General features: G+C 33.2%; 1 protein-coding gene across 1 annotated transcript in view; it reads left to right on the top strand.

Moving 5' to 3' along the window:
- DPYD (dihydropyrimidine dehydrogenase) overlaps positions 1-23,504 on the top strand; it is an 891,530-nt gene that overhangs the window by 216,914 nt on the left and 651,112 nt on the right. The window contains exons 7-8 of the mRNA XM_040471061.1: positions 10,988-11,027; positions 17,431-17,592. Coding sequence (XP_040326995.1) covers positions 10,988-11,027; positions 17,431-17,592 — 202 coding nt within the window. The remainder of the gene's footprint in view (positions 1-10,987; positions 11,028-17,430; positions 17,593-23,504) is intronic.

The raw sequence follows: 23,504 nt of genomic DNA, 5'->3' as shown, positions 1-23,504 counted from the left end.
CACCTGGGTGGCTCAGTCACTTGAGTGACTTTTTTTTTTTCCTATTGTTTATTCATTTTTGAGAGACAGACACAGAGTGCGAGTAGAGGAGGGGCAGAGAGAGAGGGAGACACAGAATCTGAAGCAGACTCCAGGCTCTGGGCTGTCAGCACAGAGCCTGACGCAGGGCTCAAACCCATGAACTGTGAGATCATGACCTGAGCTGAAGTCAGACACTTTACCAACTGAGCTACCCAGGAGCTCCAAGTGACCAACTCTTAATTTCAGCTCAGGTCATGATCCCTGGGTCATGAGATAGAGCCCTGCTTTGGGATCTGTGCTGAGCATGGAGCCTGCTTGGGATTCTCTCTCTCCTTTTGTCTCTCTCCCCTGCTCACATGTATACACTCTATGTCTCGCTCTAAAATTAAAAAAAAAAAAAAGTTTAATAACCTCCTATACTATTTAGCTGAAAGGAAACAAGAAACCTCATGCAGTAGAAAGGTTTCTTTTTTTTAAAATTTTTTTTTAAAGTTTATTTATTTTTGAGACACAGAGAGACACAGCATGAACGGGGGAGGGGCAGAGAGAGAGGAGACACAGAATCCAAAGCAGGCTCCAGGCTCTGAGCCATCAGCCCAGAGCCCGACGCGGGGCTCGAACTCGCTGACCGTGAGATCGTGACCTGAGCTGAAGTCGGACACTTAACCGACTGAGCCACCCAGGTGCCCCAAATTATAAATATATATACCATTGTGCTAACAATGCTGTATTATGTGCTCTTCCTAGAGAAATGAAGGTACCACCATATAATGGCATATGTACACTCTATTTTATAGAAATTGTAGCATCATTTGAAGTAGCAAAAACTTGAGATGATATAGTGCCCATCATTATAAAAATTGCTAACTCTATATTATTTATTACATATTATATATTATTTACTATATTTTATATTCATATTATGGAATGTTATGAGGCTATTCTTAAAATATGTTATTATATTTATTGACATAGAAGGGTATCTCTATTAAGTGAAAAAAAGTAAGTTGCATATTAATATGGATAACATAATATTGTGTTTAGAAATAAAACCCAGTTATAAACAAAACATGGCATAGACAGATATAATTTAAACTAGTTTCCTGAGTTGAATGAGGTTGAAGGAGAGGTGAAGAGAAGTTATTAACTTTTTTTTTTTTACAAACCTCCATGTTATTTTACAATGAATATGTATATTTTTAAATAAAAATAATAAAGTAGGGGCACCTCGGTGGCTCAGTTAAGTGTCCGACTCTTGATTTTGGCTGAGGCCATGATCTCATGGTTAAGAGGTCAAGCCCTATGTCAAGTGCTGAGGATGGAGCCTGCCTAAGATTGTCTCCCTCTCTCGGTGTCCCTCCTCCACTCCCTCTCTCTCTCCCTCTCTCTTAAAAAAATAATAAAATTCACTAGTAAAATAAAATATAATAAAGCTGAGAGGATACAGAGTAAAATGTGACAAGCCCTATTCTAAGTTTTTATTTTAGTGTAAACAGAAAAAGATCCAAACTTTTTTTCCCTCTAAATAAGTAATAATTCCAAATTTCTTGAATAATATATTCTCCCAATGTCCTAAAATGCCACATTTATCATATATTTAATTCCATATTTATTTAGGTATGTTTTCAAACCTTCTATTTGTCTTAGCAATCTATCTTTGACAGGACCAAGGTATTTTATTTACTATAATGAGTTATACACCTTATCATTAACTAAAGCCATTTTCCTGATATTACATTTATTTTCAGAATATCCTAACTCTTTTCTGCATATAAAACTAATTTTATAAAATAAAAAGGCTCTAAAAATAATTATTGAACATTGTGTTCAGAGTATAATAAAACATTAATGTAAAATTATTAATGCAAATGTATGCCCATTTTGCCTCATTCATTTATCCGTTGATATAACATTAACTGTGTATTCCAGAATTCAGTCTTTAATTTTAATATATAACTTCCCAATATTGAATCCGGCAAATGATAGGACACTGAATTTACTTGTGTTAAAAGACTGGAATATTATTTTCAAAATGTCCCATAATCTTTCTTGTACTGAAAAAGATAAATGGATATTACATTGTCTATTGAATCATTAATGCTTATGCAAAATCTATCTTGTTTCTGTTTTGTAATATCTGTCTTTGGACCTTTAAAAGGTTACAGTTTTACTTTTAATCACAGCTAATACAGTGTGTAATAGTAACTCCTTTTCTTCATATTTATTTCAAAAGATGAACATTTATTTCTGAAAAACCTTCTGTAACTCAAAGCACTGTTAGTCAAGTCAATCTGTTACAAAATGTAAGTGATATAAAATGTAAAAGTTATGTCACTATAACTAAACGAGAAAAGATTTCCATTATACAACTTAAGCCAATTTTATATGAAACAAGTAATACCACATTGTTTGCAGTTGTATGTTATGTATGGGACACATTTAAACATAAGCCTCAGTAAATATTGTTAAAAACTTCAATTATTTTAAAATAGAACAGTTATATCTAGTTTTATGTATGTATATGTAAATTAAACTGGCATCACAACTTTTTTCTATAGTATAATTAGGACTATGGAAAATCTGTGTGAACACATAAGATACTAGTTAGAATAATTTTAATAGTAATAGGTCAAAATCAATGTAACAGAATCTAGACAAATGGAATTTTAATCTGTCTTGCTATCTCATTGTATAGAAAAGAAATCTGAAACCAAGCAAGGCTAAGTGACTTATCCCAGATCCCATGAATAACCGAATAACTGAATTTTCCTTATTTTTTCACCAGTGTGTTTTAGGTCTGCATCACACTACACTATATAAATAAAGTGTGTTTGTTATTAGTCATTATTAAAATATAAAATATATTTGCAAATGACATATCTGATAGATAGTATACAGAATCTGTAAAGAACTTACCAACTCAATAGCCAAAAAACCAATAATCCAGTTACAAAATGGGCAGAAAACATGAATAGACATTTTTCCAAAGAAGACATACAGGTGGCTCACAGACACATGGAAAGGTGTTTAGTATCAGTCATCATTAGGGAAATACAAATCAAAACCTACAGTGAGATATACCTCACACCTGTCAGAATGGGTAAAATTAACAACACAGGATACAACAGAAGTTGGTGAGGATGCAGAGAAAGGAGAACCCTCTTACACTGTTGGTGAGAATGCAAAGTGATGCATTCAGATTCTTATGGAAAGAGCCCAAATGTCCATTGATTGATGAATGGAGAAAGAAGGCGTGGTGTATATATACAGGGGAATATTATTCAGCCGTAAAAAAGAGTGACATTTTGCCATTTGCAACAATGTGGATGGAGCTAGAGTATATTATGCTAAGCGAAATAAATCAGAGAAAAACAAATACCATATCATTTCACTCATATGTGGAACTTAAGAAATGAAACAGATGAACATAGGGGAAAGAAAAGAGGCAAACCATAAAACGGACTCTTAATTGTGGACAACAAACTGTGGGTTGCTGGAGGAGAGGTGGGCGGGGGGATGGGCTAAATGGGTGAGATGGGCATTAAGGAGGGCACTTGTTGTGATGAATACTAGATATTATATGAAAGTGATGAATCACTAAATTCTACTCCTGAAACTAATATTACACTATATGTTAACTAGAATTTAAATAAAAAATTGAAACAAAAAGTAAATAAAATAAAAATTAAAAATAAACTGTATAAAATAAAAATATAAAATATAGGGTATAAAATATAGAGGATATTATATTTATATATACATATAAGCAACATATTTCTATCATGACAGTTTAGTAGGTGCTATTAACATCTTGAATGGTGGGTAAAATGTATAACACTGTAGACTTCATCTTAAAGAAATTTGGTTTTAGTTTTCAGAAAACTGGTAAATTGAAAAATATAAGTAAATTATTATAATCAAAACTAGTTTTAACTTTGAAAGTCGTAGTGGGTTTAAATTAATGGAGTAGAGACTTTTCTGGTAAATTTATTTGTACCCACTGTACAAATAGTGACTGGCAGCAGGTTTTATGAGCCACAATATAATAATACAGTATGGTAGACACTGCAATACCCTGTCAATTAAGGGATCTCATATTCTTGTCAATGAAGCGCAAACTCTCACAAAATAATCTGACTTTATTTTGCTTGAAAAGATGAAGATAGGAGTGTTATAGTCTATTTCTAATATCGTGAATAATGAAATTTTGTCTTTATTAGTAATTATACATATAATGTTCTACAACAGTCACTGAATTTGTTTTAAATCTTATTTTGGATAAGATTATTTAGGGTGAGATAATTTGTGCTCTCCCACCTTCAATTTATAATTTTCCTATTGCATATTATTGTTATTCAGAATATACAGTCACACTTTTCTTTTATGGCACTTGACTTTATTGTGCTTCGCAGATAATGTGCTTTTTTACAAATTGAAATTTTGTGAGAACGCTGCACTGAACAAGTCTGTTGGCACCATTTTCGAACAGCATTTGCTCACTTTGTGTCTCTGTCATATTTTGTAATTCTTACAATATTTCAAACCTTTAAATTATTATATTTGTTATGGTGATCTGTGATCAGTTATTACTGGAGTAATGGTTAACATTTATTACCAATGAAGTTGTTTTTTTTTTTACATTAAGGTATGTGCATTGTTGTTTTAGACATAATACTATTGCATATTTAATAGACTATAGTATATACTGTAGGCATTATCTTTATATGCACTGGGAAACCAGAAAATTCATTTGATTCACTTTATTGTGAGGTATTCGCTTTATTGCGGTAGGTTGGAACAGAAACTGCAATGTCCACAAGGTATGCTTGTAAATTTATTTTAACTTTGCAAACAGTTTGATTGACTTGAATCTTTTTTTTTTCAAAATAACTATTTTTAAATTTTTTTGAATTTTTATTTATTTTTGAGAGAGAGACAGAGACAGAGCATGAACGGGGGAGGGGCAGAGAGATAGAGGGAGACACAGAATCCAAAGCAGGCTCCAGGCTCTGAGCTGTCAGCACAGAGCCCGATGCGGGGCTTGACCTCATGAACCATGAGATCATGACCTGAGCTGAAGTTGGACGCTCAACCGACTGAGCCACCCAGGTGCCCCAAAATAACTATTTTTTTAAACAAACAAACAAAAAAGAACAACAAAAACCTCCACAGTTTTTCTCTCTGTTGCCAAGTAGTAGTCACTTATATTTTAAATTGAGATGGAGTAATTCTCAATTATATTTTCTGAGTAGCCAGTAACATGTATGTTGTAACTTTGTTGATAGTATAACATCTTTCAGAAGAGGAAGATCTATGAAGTGAAATAATACAACCAGATACTTAAATTTCTACTTCAAACTCCTAGACATCCAGTGCCCTTTTAGAATACAATGTGTGTATATTTTTAACTGTCCAAGTAAAAAGAATCATATTTAAGCCATAATTATGGTTATCTTTGAAAATATATACAGTCTAGTTGGGTTTTAAGGAAAATTCATCTCAGTGAGGTGTTAGAATATAAAACTAGAGAAAAATATTTTATATTATATAGTAGTCCCCCACCCCTTGTCATCAGCTTCACTTTCCATGGTTTTAGTTATCCATGGTCAACCAGTGTTGGGAAGCATATCTTCCTCTTGATAAATCATCAGAGGGCCGATAGTAGCCTAATGCTACATCATAATGCCTGTGTTACTTCATCTCAACATACACTTTATCATCTCACGTTATCAGAAGAGAAGGGTGAGTATAATACAATAAAATGTTTTGAGAGAGAGATCACATTAACATAACTTTTTTGCAGTATATTGCTATAATTGTTCTCTTTTATTATTATTAATCTCTTACTGTGCCTAATTTATAAATTAAACTTTATTATAAGTATGTATGTATGGGAAAAAACAAATCATATATAGGGTTCAGTACTATCCATGATTTCAGGCATCCACTGCAGGTCTTAGAATGTATCCTCCACAGATTATAGGGGAGTACTATATATGTATTGGATGTTCTATCAATATTAATTTTATTTCATCTTCAGTAATTTCTCATATTAAAACATTTACATTTGCTTGCAAGTTAAATGATCTATATAAAGTGATATGTGTAGATTTCTACTTGCCTTTTTTTTAAGTTTTAATGGTCATTAACTTTTAACAAATATTTCTATATTTGAATTTAAGTTTAGATATAGAAAGTATCCTATCTTCTTGAAGAAATTATATCTGAATTATGATCTATTACTATACACAAACTACAGCATTCAACTAAATAAAATAATCTTGCATCCTATTATTTTAATATTTATTAATAACCTATTGGAAAGAAAAAAATACCTCTGTAAATTTTTACAAAATCTATTGCACATTTTATTATTTTCTATGGATAAAGTGGGCTTTTAAATTTCTATAGCAGATATTCACATTATGTAGTTTAAATTGCTAACTCCAAGTGAAGCACTTTATGTTTTTAATTTTATAGAAATGTTTATTTCTTATATTAAAATATAAACAGTAATCAATTGAGTTTCTAGTCTTATATTCCACTACCTGCTTATAGGCAAGGAATATAGATTAGAGATCATCTTTGACCTCAAGAAAATTTTAAAAATATAATAAAAGATACATGTCAGAAAAAATATACAACTACTGTAAATGTATATTAACAAATACAATGATCAAAAGGGTGTAGTTCAAAGAACATTCTGGCCTTATGCTTCTAATTGGAAAATGGCTGAAATATTAATAAAGCTTTTTAAATGAATTATCATTTGAGCAATGATAGAAAGTATGAAAAGGGTAGATTTTTGGTATGGATGAAAAAATTTATTTAATGGGAATAGTCTAGAGGCACAAATACTGATTCTTTATGAATATCTAGTGATTACCAATAGTGTCATGTAGTAGATGTTCAATAAACACTTGATGATTCATAAATGGAATACTTGTACACATATACACTCAGTTTTCTTAACTAACTCATGGGGAAAGTTAATAGCTTTTCAAGTCAGTTAAACAGTTAAGAGTGGATATGATCCAGAAAAGAGAAGTAGAGGTGATATTTTTACAATTTCTATAAGGTATATAAAGAATCCTCCCTCTGTCTACATGTGTCCATACCATTGCTTTTTATGGCTTAATATGTTGATTATAGTTTTTCTTTGTATAGTTTTTACTTCTTTCCTGTTGTCTTTCTTCTTCTACTCCCTAACATGAATTTTCTTCAATAAACTTTAAAATCTTAAACCCTTAGGATTAACTTTTTAAGGAAACCTTTTTGCTAGATCTATGTTACATAATGCACTAGGCATGTGATGTGTCGAATTAAAAAAAAAAGTGTATACATGATTAATTAAGAAGGAATTTTGATCTGCATTTTTCAAGTGATGAAACTGAGGTTAAGAGATGCTACATTCCCCCCACCCACCCCAGTAGGATATAAGCAGGATTTAAATCCAGAAGTGCATGGCTTCAAAGCCTGCATGTGCACCTGTGTGCACATTCACATGTATTTCCTAGTTTAGCATCTCAAGGTCAGATAAAAAATTTTCTTTTCTACAAGACTAATTCTTTCCTTACACATTCAGTTTGCATAGGACTAAAGTTAATTCATATTTCTAAAGTCTAATCATATTGTGAAAAACTTTCCTAAAATTTAGTATGCCTGAGATATGAAGAGAGGGTTTTCAGAGTAAAACCACCAAACCTATTCTGTCCACAAACCTATTTGTCTCCAGAAGAGGGTGAATACTGTGAGGGCAGGAGTTTTTGTGTGTTCTGCTAATGACAGGTTCCCACTCTCCTTTGCCAGATGTGCGAATACCCATGGGTTGTTTACTGAGAGATGGTGACAACTTGACAGTGTTCCCTGTGCCTGTACTTTCTGTATGTGCTATTAGGGACATTTTGTATTAAATTAATGTACATTAGCACACTTGCTATTAGACAGCTCAATCTAGAAGTATAAGTAATGTTAATTCACCCTTCTCACACATGCAAACTTATTGAAGTTCCCAAGTAGTTTTTAAATACAACAGATTGGAGTTTATCTTGGAAGGGTGCTTCCATCTGTGAAAATTCTCATTGGAAAAAGCAAGAACACTTTAAAATAAATCCACCAGCTGTTTTGATAATGTTGTGATGATATAAAGGCCCAAATATGATAGGACTATTGGTTAAATTTGTTATAACATATGAGACGATAGCTGGCTTGTGAGTTTCTCATGTTTCTTGATAATGACTTTAAACCATTAAATTGTAGAAAGATGATGCTAATGCAATTTCAAGCTATAACTTTAAAATAAATGCAAAGAATAAAACTTAACTTGTCTTAAAATTAACTCACATGAAAATGGCACATGTTGTATCTTTGAACAAGCTTTAAAAACTCCAATGAGTAATAGAAAATTCAACACCTGCAAAATATGTGTAAGTTAATGGACTAGATAACATTCAATGCCTATACTTTTGTGTTGATATAAAAGCAACAAACATGTCAAACATCATTTGTGTTTTAGACTTTTGCTTAAACAAGGAGTAAAAGTCCTCATGCTTTATACATAAAACAAATCTGTGCACAAAAGATCAGATATTTAGTTTTTATACCTCCTAACATAACCCCGTACATTTTTCTTCACACAATTGAAGACTAAAATGCTTGTGAATGATCGAACAACATGAAGAAAACAGTTGAAGTGATTGTGTATTTTCTAGAAGGAGACTGCTGGGGTATCTTTAAAGTACCCTTCTAAATTTAAATCTTACAGCCTTTGCTTTTAGAAAGGTTTAAGAGCTCACAGAATAGGAGTCAAACCTCTTGTTTAGAAAGAGAACTGAAGAAATCTTCCCACTTACTATGAGAGAAAAAAATTGTTATTGATCTTGTGTTCTTGATGGGAAGAATTGAGGAGGTGTTCCCTTTCTAACAGGTTTCTGAATGTCTTTGACTCAGAGTACCCAGCTTCCTACACTGCAGAGTTCTCTACCATTTCTTCAAAGTTATTTGTAAGAGGTAGAGTGCAAAGGTGACTTCTGAATCATTGCTTGATGTTGGCTCAGCCTGTTTTCAAAACCATGTTTGTGTATTCGGTGATACATGCCAGTGCATTTGGGTTTTGTGTTTGTTTTTTTGTTTGTTTAGGTATTATGTTTTCTTCTTCACTTTCTCTATTTTTCCACTGCCTTTCTGAGAGTTTTCACAGCATCTATACAATATCTTCCCAATTATTCTTTTAATGCCAGCCCCCTTCTATTAAAAAGCCTCAATGAGATACTAAACCCTTAGATTGGACATCAAAATCTTCCACAATTTGGTCCAAATACGTCCAAAATATATCTTCTAATCATTTCACATGAGTCAATGAACAACTCTAGCCATTGTCCAAGTCATTATGCCAAGACATATTCTGAACTTTTAAAATTATTCACTCATGTCAGTCCAGCATAACTTGTATGCCACTCCCTCTCATCTCTTAGTCCTGTCACTTCAGAATCACTTTGATTGCCACCCACTTAAAGCAGATTCTAAACCTCATCCTGAAGTGACTTTTCACTCTGCTACCAAAACATCTCGATGTCACAGAGCATATGTTTCCCTTTTCTTTTTTCAAATCCCATTGTGCCTATTATTTAAGAAATATTCAATGATTCTTAGTATTTTTTAAATGTCATAATCTCCTACAGTTTTATTTTGATATAAGAACTGTACTTGGAATCATGAGATGGTTGAAGAAATACTAGACAGTTTTATTGTCAGTGATATGCTGTGATAGATCAAGCCTTGTGCTTTGACAACTATAGCAAATCATGAGCCATAAGTGTAATTTTAAGTGTTTTATTTGTTGTATTTTTTCAAACATATCTTTTTTTCTTCTTGGATCATTGTTTTACATGCAGTCTTAAAATTCAATTTGAGGATCATAAGATAATCAGTATTGTTGTGGAGGATCCTTAGTCATTTAATTAGGTTCTGTTCTTTCTGTGTCCTCCCCTCCAATATCCTTAAAAGTAATTTACAATTGACATTTTTTTCTCATGATAGTGTTTTTATATTACTAGGACACTTCTAATTATACAATAGGATTTTTTTAGACAGTCAGCCATTAAAGAGCTTATCAAATTCAACACTCCAAAAATTAATAAATTAAAAAAATGGGCAGAAGACATGAGTAGATATTTTTCCAAAGAAGACATACAGATGGCTAACAGACACATGAAAAGATTCTCAACATCACTCATCATCAGGAAAATACAAATCAAAACTACGGTGAGATGCCCCCTCACACCTGTCAGAATGGCTAAAATTAACAACACAAGAAACAACAGGTATTGGCAAGGATGTGGGAAAAGGGGAATCATCTTACACTGTTAAAAAAAAAGAACTATCATTTGATCCAGTAATCACACTTCTGGGTATTTATCCAAAGAACACTGAAACACTAATTCGAACGGATATATGTACCCCTATATTTATTGCAGCTTTAAAATTTTTTTTAATGTTTATTTATTTTTGAGAGAGAGAGCATGAGTGGGAGAGGAGCAGAGAGAGAGGGAGACACAGAATCCCAAGCAGGCTCTAGGCTCTGAGCTGTCAGCACAGAGCCTGATGCGGGGCTCGAACCCACGAACCGTGATCATGACCTGAGCCAAAGTCAGATGCTTAACCGACTGAACCACCCAGGCACCCCTATTGCAGCTTTATAAACAGCCCAATTGTCCATCGACAGGTGAACATTTGATATGTACACACACACACACACACACACACACACACACAAAATGGAATATTATTCAACCATAAAAAATAGTGATATCTTGCCATTTGCAATGGATGGATCTAGAGAGTATAATGCTAAGGGAATTAAGCCAGTTAGAGAAAGACAAATACTATATGATTACACTTGTATGTGTAATTTAAGAAAGTAAACAAGTGAACAAAGAAAAAAAAACAGAAAAAACAAAAAATAGAGTCTAACTATAGAGAATAAACAGATGTCTATCAGAGGGAAGGTGGGGGGGAGCATTGGTGAAATAGGTGAAGGTGATTAAGAGTACACTTATCTTGATGAGCATTGAGTAATATCTTAAATTGTTGAATCACTAAATTGTATGCCTGAAACTAACATAACACTGTTAACTATACTGGAATTAAAATTAAGAATAATAAAAAATCTAAGAGGTGCCTGGCTGGGTCAGTCAGAGCAGTGTGTGACTCTTGATCTCAGGGTCATGAGTTTGAACCCTCCATTGGATGTAGAGATTGCTTAAAAAAATAAAGTTTAAATAAAAGTTCAAACATCTTAACTTTTAGATTTGTGTGGAGTAGAAATGCAAATTTTTTCTGTTCAGTATAAAAGATAATTCCAGGAGTTATGTTTTATTCCTCTCCAGGATACTGCCCGGTTTTGTATCTAATCTAGCAATTTTATTTATGATTTTTATTTGTAATTTAAATTATTTACTTATAATTTAAAATTATAAATCAGATTTATTTCTTTATTAAATCCCCTATATAATTTCCAGTCATGTAAGTGTACTTTTAAAAATGTAACACTTTATTGAGATAAATTCATATCTCATACAATTTGCCAATGTAAAGTGTACTATTATTCAATGATAGTATATGTTCAGAAATGTAACTGTAATCCCAGTCAAATTGAGCATATTTTTATGATCCCAAATATCCCAGTAGATATTTTACATTTTTTCTCAGATCCCTAGTCCTAGGCAACTACCAGTCTGCCTTCTGTTTCTTTAGTTTTGCCTATTCTGGACATTTCCAATAAATGAAAACATAATTTGTGATCTTTTGTGAATGGCATCTTTAACTTAGCATAATGTTTTCAAGGTTCAGCTATATTTTAGAATATATCATTACTTCATTTCTTTTTATTTCTAAATAATATCTGATTATATGGATATATCACATTTTTTAGCCCTTCATCAGTCATGGACATTTAGGTTGCTTCCATATTTTAGGTATTAGGAATAACACTACTTTGAACATTAATGTATGAAATTTTATATGGACAGATGTTATAAATTTTCTTGAGTGTACACCAAAGAATGGAATTGCTGAATCATATGGTAACTCTATTTTTAATCTTGCGAGGAACTGCCAAACTATTTTTCAAAGCAGAGACACCATTTTTCAATCCTGACAACATTGTATGATTGTTGCAATTTCTCCACATCCATGTCAATATTTTTTATTGTATGTCTTTTTGACTGTAGCCATCCAAGTAGGTACTAAGTGGTATCTCATTATTTTGACAAGCATTTCTCTTAAAGCCAGTGATGTTTAGCAACACTTGTGCTTATTGGACATTTGTATATTTTTGGAGAATTGTTTATAATAAATCATTGTTCTTTTTTAAACCCTTGTTCATTTTTTAATTGAATATCTTTTTATTAGTGAGTTATAAATGTTCTTTATATATTCTAGATGAAAATTTCTTATCATATATGATTTTTTCCTCTTCTGTGGGTTGCCTTTTAACTTTCTTGATGGTGTTCTTGGTAGTATAGAAGTTGTAAATTTTGATGAAATTCAATTTATCTGTTTTTCTTTTGTTGCTTGTGCTTTTGTTGTCATATCTAAAAACAATGGCCTAATCCAAAGTCTTAAAGATTTATTCCTATATTGTCTTTTAAGAGTTTTATAGATTCATCTCTAACATCTAGATCTATAATCTATTGTTAGTTAATTTTTATGTATGGTGGACTAGAGATCAACTTCATCCTTTTGCATATTGATATTCAGTTATCACATCATTTTTTGAGGAGAATATTCTTTCTCTATGGAATTGTCTTGGAACCCTTATCAAAAAAATCAGCTGTACATAAATATTGAGGCTCTATCTAGACTGTCAATTCTGTTCTATTGGTTTGTATGTGTATTATTATGCCAATGCCACAATATCTTCTTTACCACAACTTCATAATAAATTTTGAAAATCAGGAAATGCAATCCTTCCATGTGTGTTCTTATTTTTCAGGGCTGTTTTGCCTATTCTGGTTCCCTTGGATTTTCATACAAATTTGAGGTCAATATGCCAATTTTTGCAAAGAAATCTGCTAGGATTTTGACAAGATTGCTCTAAGCTGTAGGTCAATTTGAAGAATATCGTTATCCTAGTAATGAGTCTTCTAACTCATAATCGTGGGTCATGGGCTGTCTTTCAATTTATTTAGGTTTTCTTTAGTTTCTTTCATCATTGTTCTATTTTCAGAACATATGTTTCACACATTTTTGGCAAATAAAGTCTAATTTGTATTTTGATTCTCTTATTAAATAGAATTATTTTCTTGATTTCATTTTTATTGTTTTATACGTTGTGTGTAGAAATACAGTTGATTGTTGTGTATTGATCTTATGCCCTATAAACTGGTTATAGTTACTATTAGTGCTGTATTGGTCAGGGTTCTCCTTGGGAACAGAATGAACATATACATATTCTTGCTCTCACCTTTTTTGTGCTATTCAGGTCTTCAATGGGATTGTTCATGTCCACTCAGTTGAGTGACAATTAGGGAGAGCAGTTTACAGAGTTTACCAATATAAATCCTAATCTCATACGGAAATGCCTTCACAGTGTTTATATGGAAATCCTAATCTCATATGGAATTCCTTCACCCCAAATTAATGTTTAATGTGGGCATCCCATAACAAAGTCAGATTGACACAAAATTAAGCATCACATTGCTAACAATTCTTTAGTGGAATTTAGGATTTTCTATTTACGTGATCACTTCATCTACAAGTAGAAATAGTTTTACTTCTTACTTTCCAATCTGAATAGCTTTTACTTCCTTTACTTGCCAAATTGTTTGATAAAACCTCTGTTACTGTGCTGGATAGAAGCACATCCTTGTATTGTTCCTAATCCTAAGAAGAAAGCTTTCAGTTTTCAGCATAAAGAGAGATGTTAGCTATGGTGTTTAAATAGATATCCTTTATTCACCTCTAAAGTGAATTAGTGGCTTTCTCTTTAAGGTCTGTTGTGAGTTTTTATCATGAGGAATATTGGATTTTGTCAAATGCTTTTTCTGCATTTTTTGAGATGATTGTGTGATTTTTGTCCTTTATTCTATTGATGCAGTGTATTATATTAATCGATTTGGGAAGTGATAAACCAACCCTGTGTTCCTGAGATATATTCCATGTATATATTTCGGAACCATTTGTGAAGAATTGGTATGAATTGTTAAATATTTTGTGAGTTTAGCATTTAAGCCCTGTCAGCCTCAAATGCTCTTTGAATCACCTTTACCATCTTAATGATTCCTTATTTATTGAGTGAAGTAAAAATTTTGAGACATGTACCTTGTGAATGTGTAAGGGTATCCTGTGTTAACTTTTGAAAATTATACTTTGTTGGGATAGTGTTTTACTATTAGCCTCTATCAGTGACACCAGCAAAGGCTTTCACAAAGACAGTGTTAAATACGACCAAATTGGAGGAAGAAACAGATTAATCTCTTGAGTTAAGACAAAAACACTCTCACCTTATAACAACTTTTCACTGAATTGATGGAAACATAAAAACTAAGGGAAATATTTTTAAAAGTCATCTAATAAATTATAAAGCATAATTAGTGAGCTAGCTACATGCCCTTCAGTTTATACTGAAAACAGCTTTTTGTGTTTTACATAAAGATGCATACTATATCTGAAAAATAATACTGCAACTAAATTTTATAATCTATTAGGTAATCACCAGTATTCTTTAGTATTAGAGTATGTCTTGGTCCTTAGGAATATGTGGCCATATATATGACTTTGAATCCTGCCTCTGTCAATTTATATGATCTATGATCCTTTGGCATATTATGTACCCTTCCTACCTCAGTTTCCTTATTTATAATTTGAATTTTATTACACATTCTTATTATGTATTCAGAAAAAGTGTATTGAAGAACACTTTTTATGTGTTAGACATTGCTGTTGGTTGCTAAGGAGACACATTGAATAAGACAAATACTGTTAAACTGCCATGAACACTATTAAAACCATGAATTAAGACCTATTTTTATTTTTTTTTAAATTTTTTTTTTCAACGTTTATTTATTTTTGGGACAGAGAGAGACAGAGCATGAACGGGGGAGGGGCACAGAGAGAGGGAGACACAGAATCGGAAACAGGCTCCAGGCTCTGAGCCATCAGCCCAGAGCCTGACGCAGGGCTCGAACTCCCGGACCACGAGATCGTGACCTGGCTGAAGTCGGACGCTTAACCGACTGCGCCACCCAGGCGCCCCAAGACCTATTTTTAAATGTTTTATTTAGTTATGGAATGTCAGTTTGATTCTTTTTAAATAGATCACAGTATTCTGGTTATATTTTTACTTATTTCTTCTATTTTGTTTGTCTATTCTTTGTCTGAATTTTCATCAAGATGATTTTAAAGTCTTTTTCTTCAAACTCCAGTTTCTGTATCAGATGTGTGGGTCTGCTTGATTGATTTATTTTTACACTGATTATCAGGTATTTAATCCTGTCTCATCTCATGCTTAGAAATTTTTGATTGAGTCTTGGACACTGTATATAAGATGATTGATGATAAAGATTAAATAAAGGCCTGGCAACTTGCTGGTAATGTACTGAGGAGTCAAGAAATAGTTAAGGTTATTCTTGTTGTTTATTATCATCAGTATTTTATAGCCTCTAGGAATTTATATTTATGATGAAGGTTGGACATGGAAGCGATGTGTGTGTTTTCAAAGACTTTCAAAAATATTTTAAATAAAGCAAAAGGAGAAATAAACACATTAGCTCCATGTAGTTAAATGCATTATACCATATCTTCTTTTAAACCATATTTTTACAGAAGTTTTATATTTACAGAAAAGTTGTGAAGATAGATAGTACAGAGAATTCCCATATGGACCTGCCTATTATTTTCTCGATTATTAATATCTGATATTAGGATAGCACATTTCTTACAATTAATGAAACATTATTTATATGTTATTATTACTATCTAAAGTCTATGCTTTTTTTGGATTTCCTTAGTTTTTACCTAGTGCCTTTTTGGGAGGGATCCTGGGCCCTGTCCAGAATACATACATATGACAAGTAGTTGTCATGTTTCCTTAGGGTTATCTTGAGTTTTATATTTTCTTAAAATTTTCCTTATTTTTTAAAAATTTTTTAATGTTTATTTATTTTAGAGACAGAGACAGAGCATGAACGGGGGGAGGGACAGAGAGAGAGGGAGACAGAGTCTTAAGCAGGCTCCAGGCTCTGAGCTGTCAGCACAGAGCCCGATGTGGGGCTCGAACTCACCTTGAGATGATGACCTGAGCCAAAGTCAGAAGCTCAACCGACTGAGCCACCCTGGTGCCCCCAAATTATCCTTATTTTTGACGTACTTGACAATTTTGAGGAATACTGGTCAGGTCCAATTCTTACTTTTGACTAGAGAAAAAAAATACTTCCAAAATATTCAATTATTCATTCTTAGTAACTAATGCTATAGTTGTACAATTTATGAAAAGTTGTGTTCTAAAAACTCTTGATAAAATGAATAGGGTTCTAAGTTATTCTATAATAGTCAAATGTGTGGAAGGGAGTAATGAGAGATGGCCATGTCAAGGTCTGGTCCAGGAGTGCCTGTATAATGAGTTTTATCTGCATCTTCGGTTAATAGTATGTAATTAAAGGATGATAGTCAATATAGAGAGTCATAACACAGAGTCTCTCTGGACAAGCCAGATGAAAGAGTGAAAGAGGGCTTAGATGCTTTTAATTTAGTTAAATTGAGGATAAGCTTTTTGTTTCTTTGTTTTTTAAAGTTTTAAGATTTAGGCTTTAAGTTTGTTCAAACAATCTACCAAACTTACCTTTGTTAAACATGAAAAGAATAATTCTTGTCAGAGTAGGACTAGGTGCCTTGTGAAAGAAAACTATTTACAAAACATTTATTTATTTTTTAAAAATGGTTATTTATTTATTTTGAGGAGTGAGGGAAGAGACAGATGGGGGGTGGCAGAGAGATGGGAAGAGAATTGCAAGCAGACTCTGAAATATTAGAGCTCCCCACATGCCCCACAGGGTGCGACCTCACGAGTTGTGAGATCATGACCTGAACCAAAATCAAGAGTCCAGTGCTTAACTGACTGAACCACCTTAGGTATCCCTACAGAACATTTATAATTTAAATTTCAATTTTCAAAAATTGATTAATTTTGCATTTATTAATACACCATGTATTGAATGCTCCCATATGTTAGGTACTCTACTAGTGATTACCTGATATTTCTTCATGGTATAGAGTATTGGAACCTCTGTATCTTATATATGTCTTAATCTTCACTTCAATTACCTAATAAAAATTAGGTCATATTTCCAAGGTGTTTAATGTGCACTGTTAAATAATTAAATTAAATTTTATTTTATTTTATTTTTGTAGAACTATTATGGAGCTGCTAAGATGATTTTTTCTGACAACCCACTTGGTCTGACCTGTGGAATGGTATGTCCAACCTCTGACCTTTGTGTGGGTGGATGCAATTTATATGCCACTGAAGAGGGACCAATTAATATAGGTGGATTGCAGCAGTTTGCCACTGAGGTATGTATGCTGTACATATTGTTTTTCTTTTCACCCACCCCTAAAGCACAGAAATCTTAAAATAACTTTAATCCTTGGTGCTTTATTGATATCCAATATTTGTTTTAATATGAAATTTATTGTCAAATTTGTTTCCATACAACACCCAGTGCTCATCCCAAAAGGTGCCCTCCTCAATACCCATCACCCACCCACCCCTCCCTCCCACTCCCCATCAACCCTCAGTTTGTTCTCAGTTTTCAAGAGTCTCTTATAGTTTGGCTCCCTCCCTCTCTAACATTTTTTGTTCCTTCCCCTCCCCCATGGGTTCCTTTTAAGTTTCTCAGGATCCACATAAGAGTGAAACCATATGGTATCTGTCTTTCTCTGTATGACTTATTTCACTTAGCATCACACTCTCCAGTTCCATCCACGTTGCTACAAAAGGCCATATTTCATTCTTTCTCATTGCCACATAGTACTCCATTGTATATATAAACCATAATTTCTTTATCAGTTCATCAGTTGATGGACATTTAGGCTCTTTCCATAATTTGGCTATTGTTGAGAGTGCTGCTATAAACATTGGGATACAAGTGCCCCTATGCATCAGCACTCCTGTATCCCTTGGGTCAATTCCTAGCAGTGCTATTGCTGGGTCATAGGGTAGGTCTATTTTTAATTTTCTGAGGAACCTCCACACTGCTTTCCAGAGCGGCTGCACCAGTTTGCATTCCCACCAACAGTGCAAGAGGGTTCCCATTTCTCCACATCCTCTCCAGCATCTATAGTCTTCTGATTTGTTCATTTTGGCCACTCTGACTGGCGTGAGGTGATATCTGAGTGTGGTTTTGATTTGTATTTCCCTGATGAGGAGTGACATTGAGCATCTTTTCGTGTGCCTGTTGGCCATCCGGATGTCTTCTTTAGAGAAGTGTCTATTCATGTTTTCTGCCCATTTCTTCACTGGATTATTTGTTTTTCCAGTGTGGAGTTTGGTGAGTTCTTTATAGATTTTGGATACTAGCCCTTTGTCTGATATGTCATTTGCAAATACCTTTTCCCATTCCGTTGGTTGCCTTTTAGTTTTGTTGATTGTTTCCTTTGCAGTGCAGAAGGTTTTTATCTTCATGAGGTCCCAATAGTTCATTTTTGCTTTTAATTTCCTTGCCTTCGGGGATGTGTCAAGTAAGAAATTGCTGCGGCTGAGGTCAGAGAGATTTTTCCCTGCTTTCTCCTCTAAGGTTTTGATGGTTTCCTGTCTCACATTCAGGTCCTTTATCCATTTGGAGTTTGTTTTTGTGAATGGTGTAAGAAAGTGGGCTAGTGTCATCCTTCTGCATATTGCTGTCCAGTTCTCCCAGCACCATTTGTTAAAGAGACTGTCTTTTATCCATTGGATATTCTTTCCTGCTTTGTCAAAGATGAGTTGGCCATACTTTTGTGGGTCTAGTTCTGGGGTTTCTATTCTATTCCATTGGTCTATGTGTCTGTTTTTGTGCGAATACCATACTGTGTTGATGATTACAGCTTGTAGTAGAGGCTACAGTGTGAGATTGTGATGCCTCCTGCTTTGGTCTTCTTCTTCGAAATTACTTTGGCTATTTGGGGTCTTTTTTGGTTCCATACAAATTGTAGGATTGCTTGTTCTAGCTTCGAGAAGAATGCTGGTGCAATTTTGATTGGGATTGCATTGAATGTGTAGGTAGCTTTGGGTAGTATTGACATTTTAACAATATTTATTCTTCCAATCCATGAGCACAGAATGTTTTTCCATTTCTTTATATCTTCTTCAATTTTTTAAATAAGCTTTCTGTAGTTTTCAGCCTACAGATCTGTTACATCTTCGGTTAGGTTTATTCCTAGGTATTTTATGCTTCTTGGTGCAATTGTGAAGGGGATCAGTTTCTTTATTTGTCTTTCTGTTGCTTCATTATTAGTGTATAAGAATGCAACATTTTTAATGTGATACACAGCTAAAGTGTGTTTTATACCATAAATAATATTGTTATTCAACAATGACTACATAAATTAAACTTCATAAAACCATATGTCAAATTAATTATAATCCCAGAAGGTTATTAAAATACTCTGACTGAAAGTTATATAAACAAGAGGATCTGAAAGTAAAATTTATTCATTAACTTTACTTTGTAATGTGGCAGGGACACCCCATTATAAAAAGGCTATTTTGCCTGACTTTTTTTCCTGAAACTCTCTTGAATCCTTATAGCTTGAAATAATATGTCAGTATTATTTTGTGATTTTTTTTAGTAATAGTGGTTGGGGAATTTTCAAAAACCCTGACACTGAATAATATTCTTTAAAATTAAATTTTATAGACTTTTAGAATAGAAGCAGGTGTGTTATTTGGATACTAATTTATATGGAAATAAAATGAAAGTATTTTTCACCATCACGCAAGTTTGAGTCCTAGCTTTCCCTTTTATGAATCCTTTGAAAACAACTGATTCTCTGGGATACCTTATGCTTTCTGGTGTCTTCCGTTTGGAGTCATTTTCCATGTATCATTTAAATGACCAACTTACATCAAGGTTACAGTAAGATTGTATAATCCTTGTGGTCCATTAGCTAGAAGGCCAAATTAAATGCCTTCAACACTAGATTGTTAGTTAATGACTTTCCTATCTGGTTTTGTCAATTTCAACACAACATATTCTCTCCTTTTTGGACCCTTCACATAATATCTTTCCAGCTTAAGTCTCACTTTGCATTTAGTAATAAATCAAGATTACTCCTTCTCTGCTTTCTGACAAGTCAATTCTAATCAAGGGCTCTTGGGAATGAGAAAATAGAAACAGTTTGTTGTGAGTTGTTGCAATAAATTATTGGACTTAATTTCTTTTCTTACCAAATTCAAAATTGTATTAGGCTTATCTTACCATTGTGTGGTATGATCTTTACAACGGAAGAAAATCCTTAGTTGATGGAGAAGATTAACTTGAATTCATCTACATCTTTCTTTGAGGACTCATTGTTTCTTCATTATAGCAGGACAAGCTTGCAAGGATGTCATAAGTGAAAAGTCACACAGTATGTACATGAACTAACACTGCATTTCAAAACAAAATGTGTTAAAATAATATGGTTACTTTGTTGGTGACCTGGATGGTAGAGAGACAGCATTCCTCTGAGAACTCTCACTTGTTTTTTTCCATTGAGGTATAATTGACATGCATTATTATAAGAGTTTCAGGTGTACAACATAGTGATTCAACATTTTTATACATTGTGAAATGATAATTACAGTAAATCTAGTACCATCTGTCACCATACAAAGTTAATGCAATGTTATTGACTATATTCCCCATACTATACCTCACTTCCCATGACTTACTTATTTTATAACTGGAAGTTTGTACTTCTTGATCCCCTTCACCTATTTCTTGCTCTCAGCACCAGTTTGCTCTGGTAACCACCAATCTCTTTTCTGTATCTGTAAGTATAGGTTTTGTTCTGTTTGTTTTGTTTTGTTTTAGATTCCATGTGTTAGTGAAATCATGTGGTATATGTCTTTCTCCATCTGACTTATTTAACTTGGCATAATACTCTCAATATCCATCCATCTTATAGCAAATGACAAGATTTCATTCTTTTATATGCCAGTAATATTCCATTGTATATACATATTACAGTTTCTTTATCCACTGATTTGTTGATGGACATGTAGGTTGTTTCCATATCTTGGCCGTTATGAGTAATAATGCAATGCACATAAGGTGCATATATTTTTGAATTAGTATTTTATTTTTCTTTAAATAGAACCTAGTAGTAGAATTGTTTTATCATATGGTAGCTCTGTCTTTAGTTTTTTGATGAACCTCTATAATATTTTTCATAATGGCTGCACCAATTTATGTTCTCACTAACAGTGCACAAGGATTACCTTTTCCACACATCCTTGCCAACACTTGTTATTTTTTTCTCTTTTTGATAATGGCCTTTCTGACGTGTGTAAGGTGGTATCTCATTGTGGTTTGATTTTCATTTCATTGATGACTAGTGATATTGAACATCTTTTTATATGCCTGTTGGCCATCTGCATTTTTTGGGGAAAATGTCTATTTGGATCCACAGCTTATTTTTTTGTATTTTTTATAAAGTTTATTTTAAGAGAGAGAGAGAGCACGAGCAGGGGAGAGACAGAGAGAGAGGGAGAGAGAGAATCCCAAGTAGGCTCTGCACTGTCAGTGCAGAGACCAACATGGGGCTTGAACTTATGAACTGTGAGATCATGATCTAGGCTGAAACCAGGAGTTGGATGCTTAACTGACTGAGCCACCCAGGCACCCCTGCTTATTTTTTAATTGAATTGTTTGGAGTTTTTTGTTATATAATTCAATATGTATGCTTTATATATTTTGGATATTAATCCCTTATTGGATATATGATTTACAAACATCTTCTCTCACTCAGTAGATTGTCTTCATTTTGTTGATATTTTTTTTTTGTTTGCTATGCAGAAGCTTTTTAATTTGACATAGTCTCTTTTGCTCATTCATTTATTTTATTTTTGCTTTTGTTTCCTTTGTCTTTTGATTCACATCTAAAAATAAAATCATTCAGGTCAATGTCAATGAGTTTGCAACCTATGTTTTCTTGTAGCAGTTTTATGCTTTTGGTCTTACGTTCAAGTATTTAATCCATTTTGAGTTTACTTTTTATATATGGTGTAAGAAAATGGTCCAGTTTAATTCCTTTGCATGTAGCTGTCCAGTTTTTCCAACACCTTTTATTGAAGAGACTGTCTGTGATTTTATTTTGGGGCTCTCCATTCTGTTCTGTTGATATATGTGTCTGTTTTTATGCTAGTACCATTTTGTTTAGATTACTATAGCTTTGTAGTATAGTTTGAAATCAGAGAGTGTGATACCTCCAACTTTGTATTTACTTCTCAAGCTTGTTTTGGCTATTGGGGGGTCTTTTGTGGTTTTGTATTAATTTCAGAATTATTTCGTCTAGTTTTGTGAAAAATACCATTGGAGTTTTGATAGAGATTGCATTGAATCTTTAGATTGCTTTGGGTAATATAGGCATTTTAACAATACTAATTCTTTCAGTCCATGAACATTAATATCTTTCTGTTTGTGTCTTCTTCAGTTTGTTTCATTAATGTCTTATAATTTTCAATGTACAGGTGTTTCCCCTCCTTTGTTAAATTTGGTTTTAGGTATTCTTTTTGATGGGATTTGGATGGGATTGTTTTCTTCATTTCTTTCTCTGGTAATTTGTTATTAGTGAATATAAACAACAATTTTTCTTTTTTAATTTTTTAATGTTTATTTTTGAGAGACAGAGTGTGAGCATGGGAGGGGCAGAGAGAGAAGAAAACACAGAATCTGGAGGAGGCTCTATGCTCTGAGCTATCAGCACAGAGCCTAACATGGGGCTCGAACACACGAACTGTGAGATCATGACCTGAGCTGAAGTCGAACACTTAACTGACTGAGTCAATCAGGCACCCCTAAACAACGTATTTTTCTATATTAATTTTATATCCTGAAACCTTACTGAGTTCATTTATTAGTTCTAACAGTTTTTTGTTGGAGTCTTTAGGGTTTTCTATATAGTATTGTGTCTTCTGCAGATAGTAACAGTTGTACTTCTTTCTTTCCAGTTTAGATGCTTTTTAGTTCTCTTGCCTGATTGCTGTGGATAGGATTTCCAATACTAAGTTGGATAAAGGTGGGAAGAGTGAGCATTCTTGTCTGTTATGGTCTTAGAGCAAAAGCTTTGAACTTTACACCATTCAGTATGATGTTAGCTGTGGGCTTGTCAATGAGACCAGTAGTATGTTGAGATACATTCCTTCAATATGCATTTTTTTAGAGTTTTTATCATAAAAAGTTAGAGAACTTTATGGAATACTTTGCATTTATTGAGATGATCATATAATTTTTATTTTTCAGTTT

The sequence above is a fragment of the Herpailurus yagouaroundi genome, unplaced genomic scaffold (genome assembly GCF_014898765.1).
Source record: "Herpailurus yagouaroundi ecotype Mexico unplaced genomic scaffold, PumYag 77, whole genome shotgun sequence".
Classification (NCBI taxonomy): domain Eukaryota; kingdom Metazoa; phylum Chordata; class Mammalia; order Carnivora; family Felidae; genus Herpailurus; species Herpailurus yagouaroundi.
Note: the sequence above shows the minus strand (reverse complement) of the source record. Positions and strands in the feature narration are given on the sequence as shown.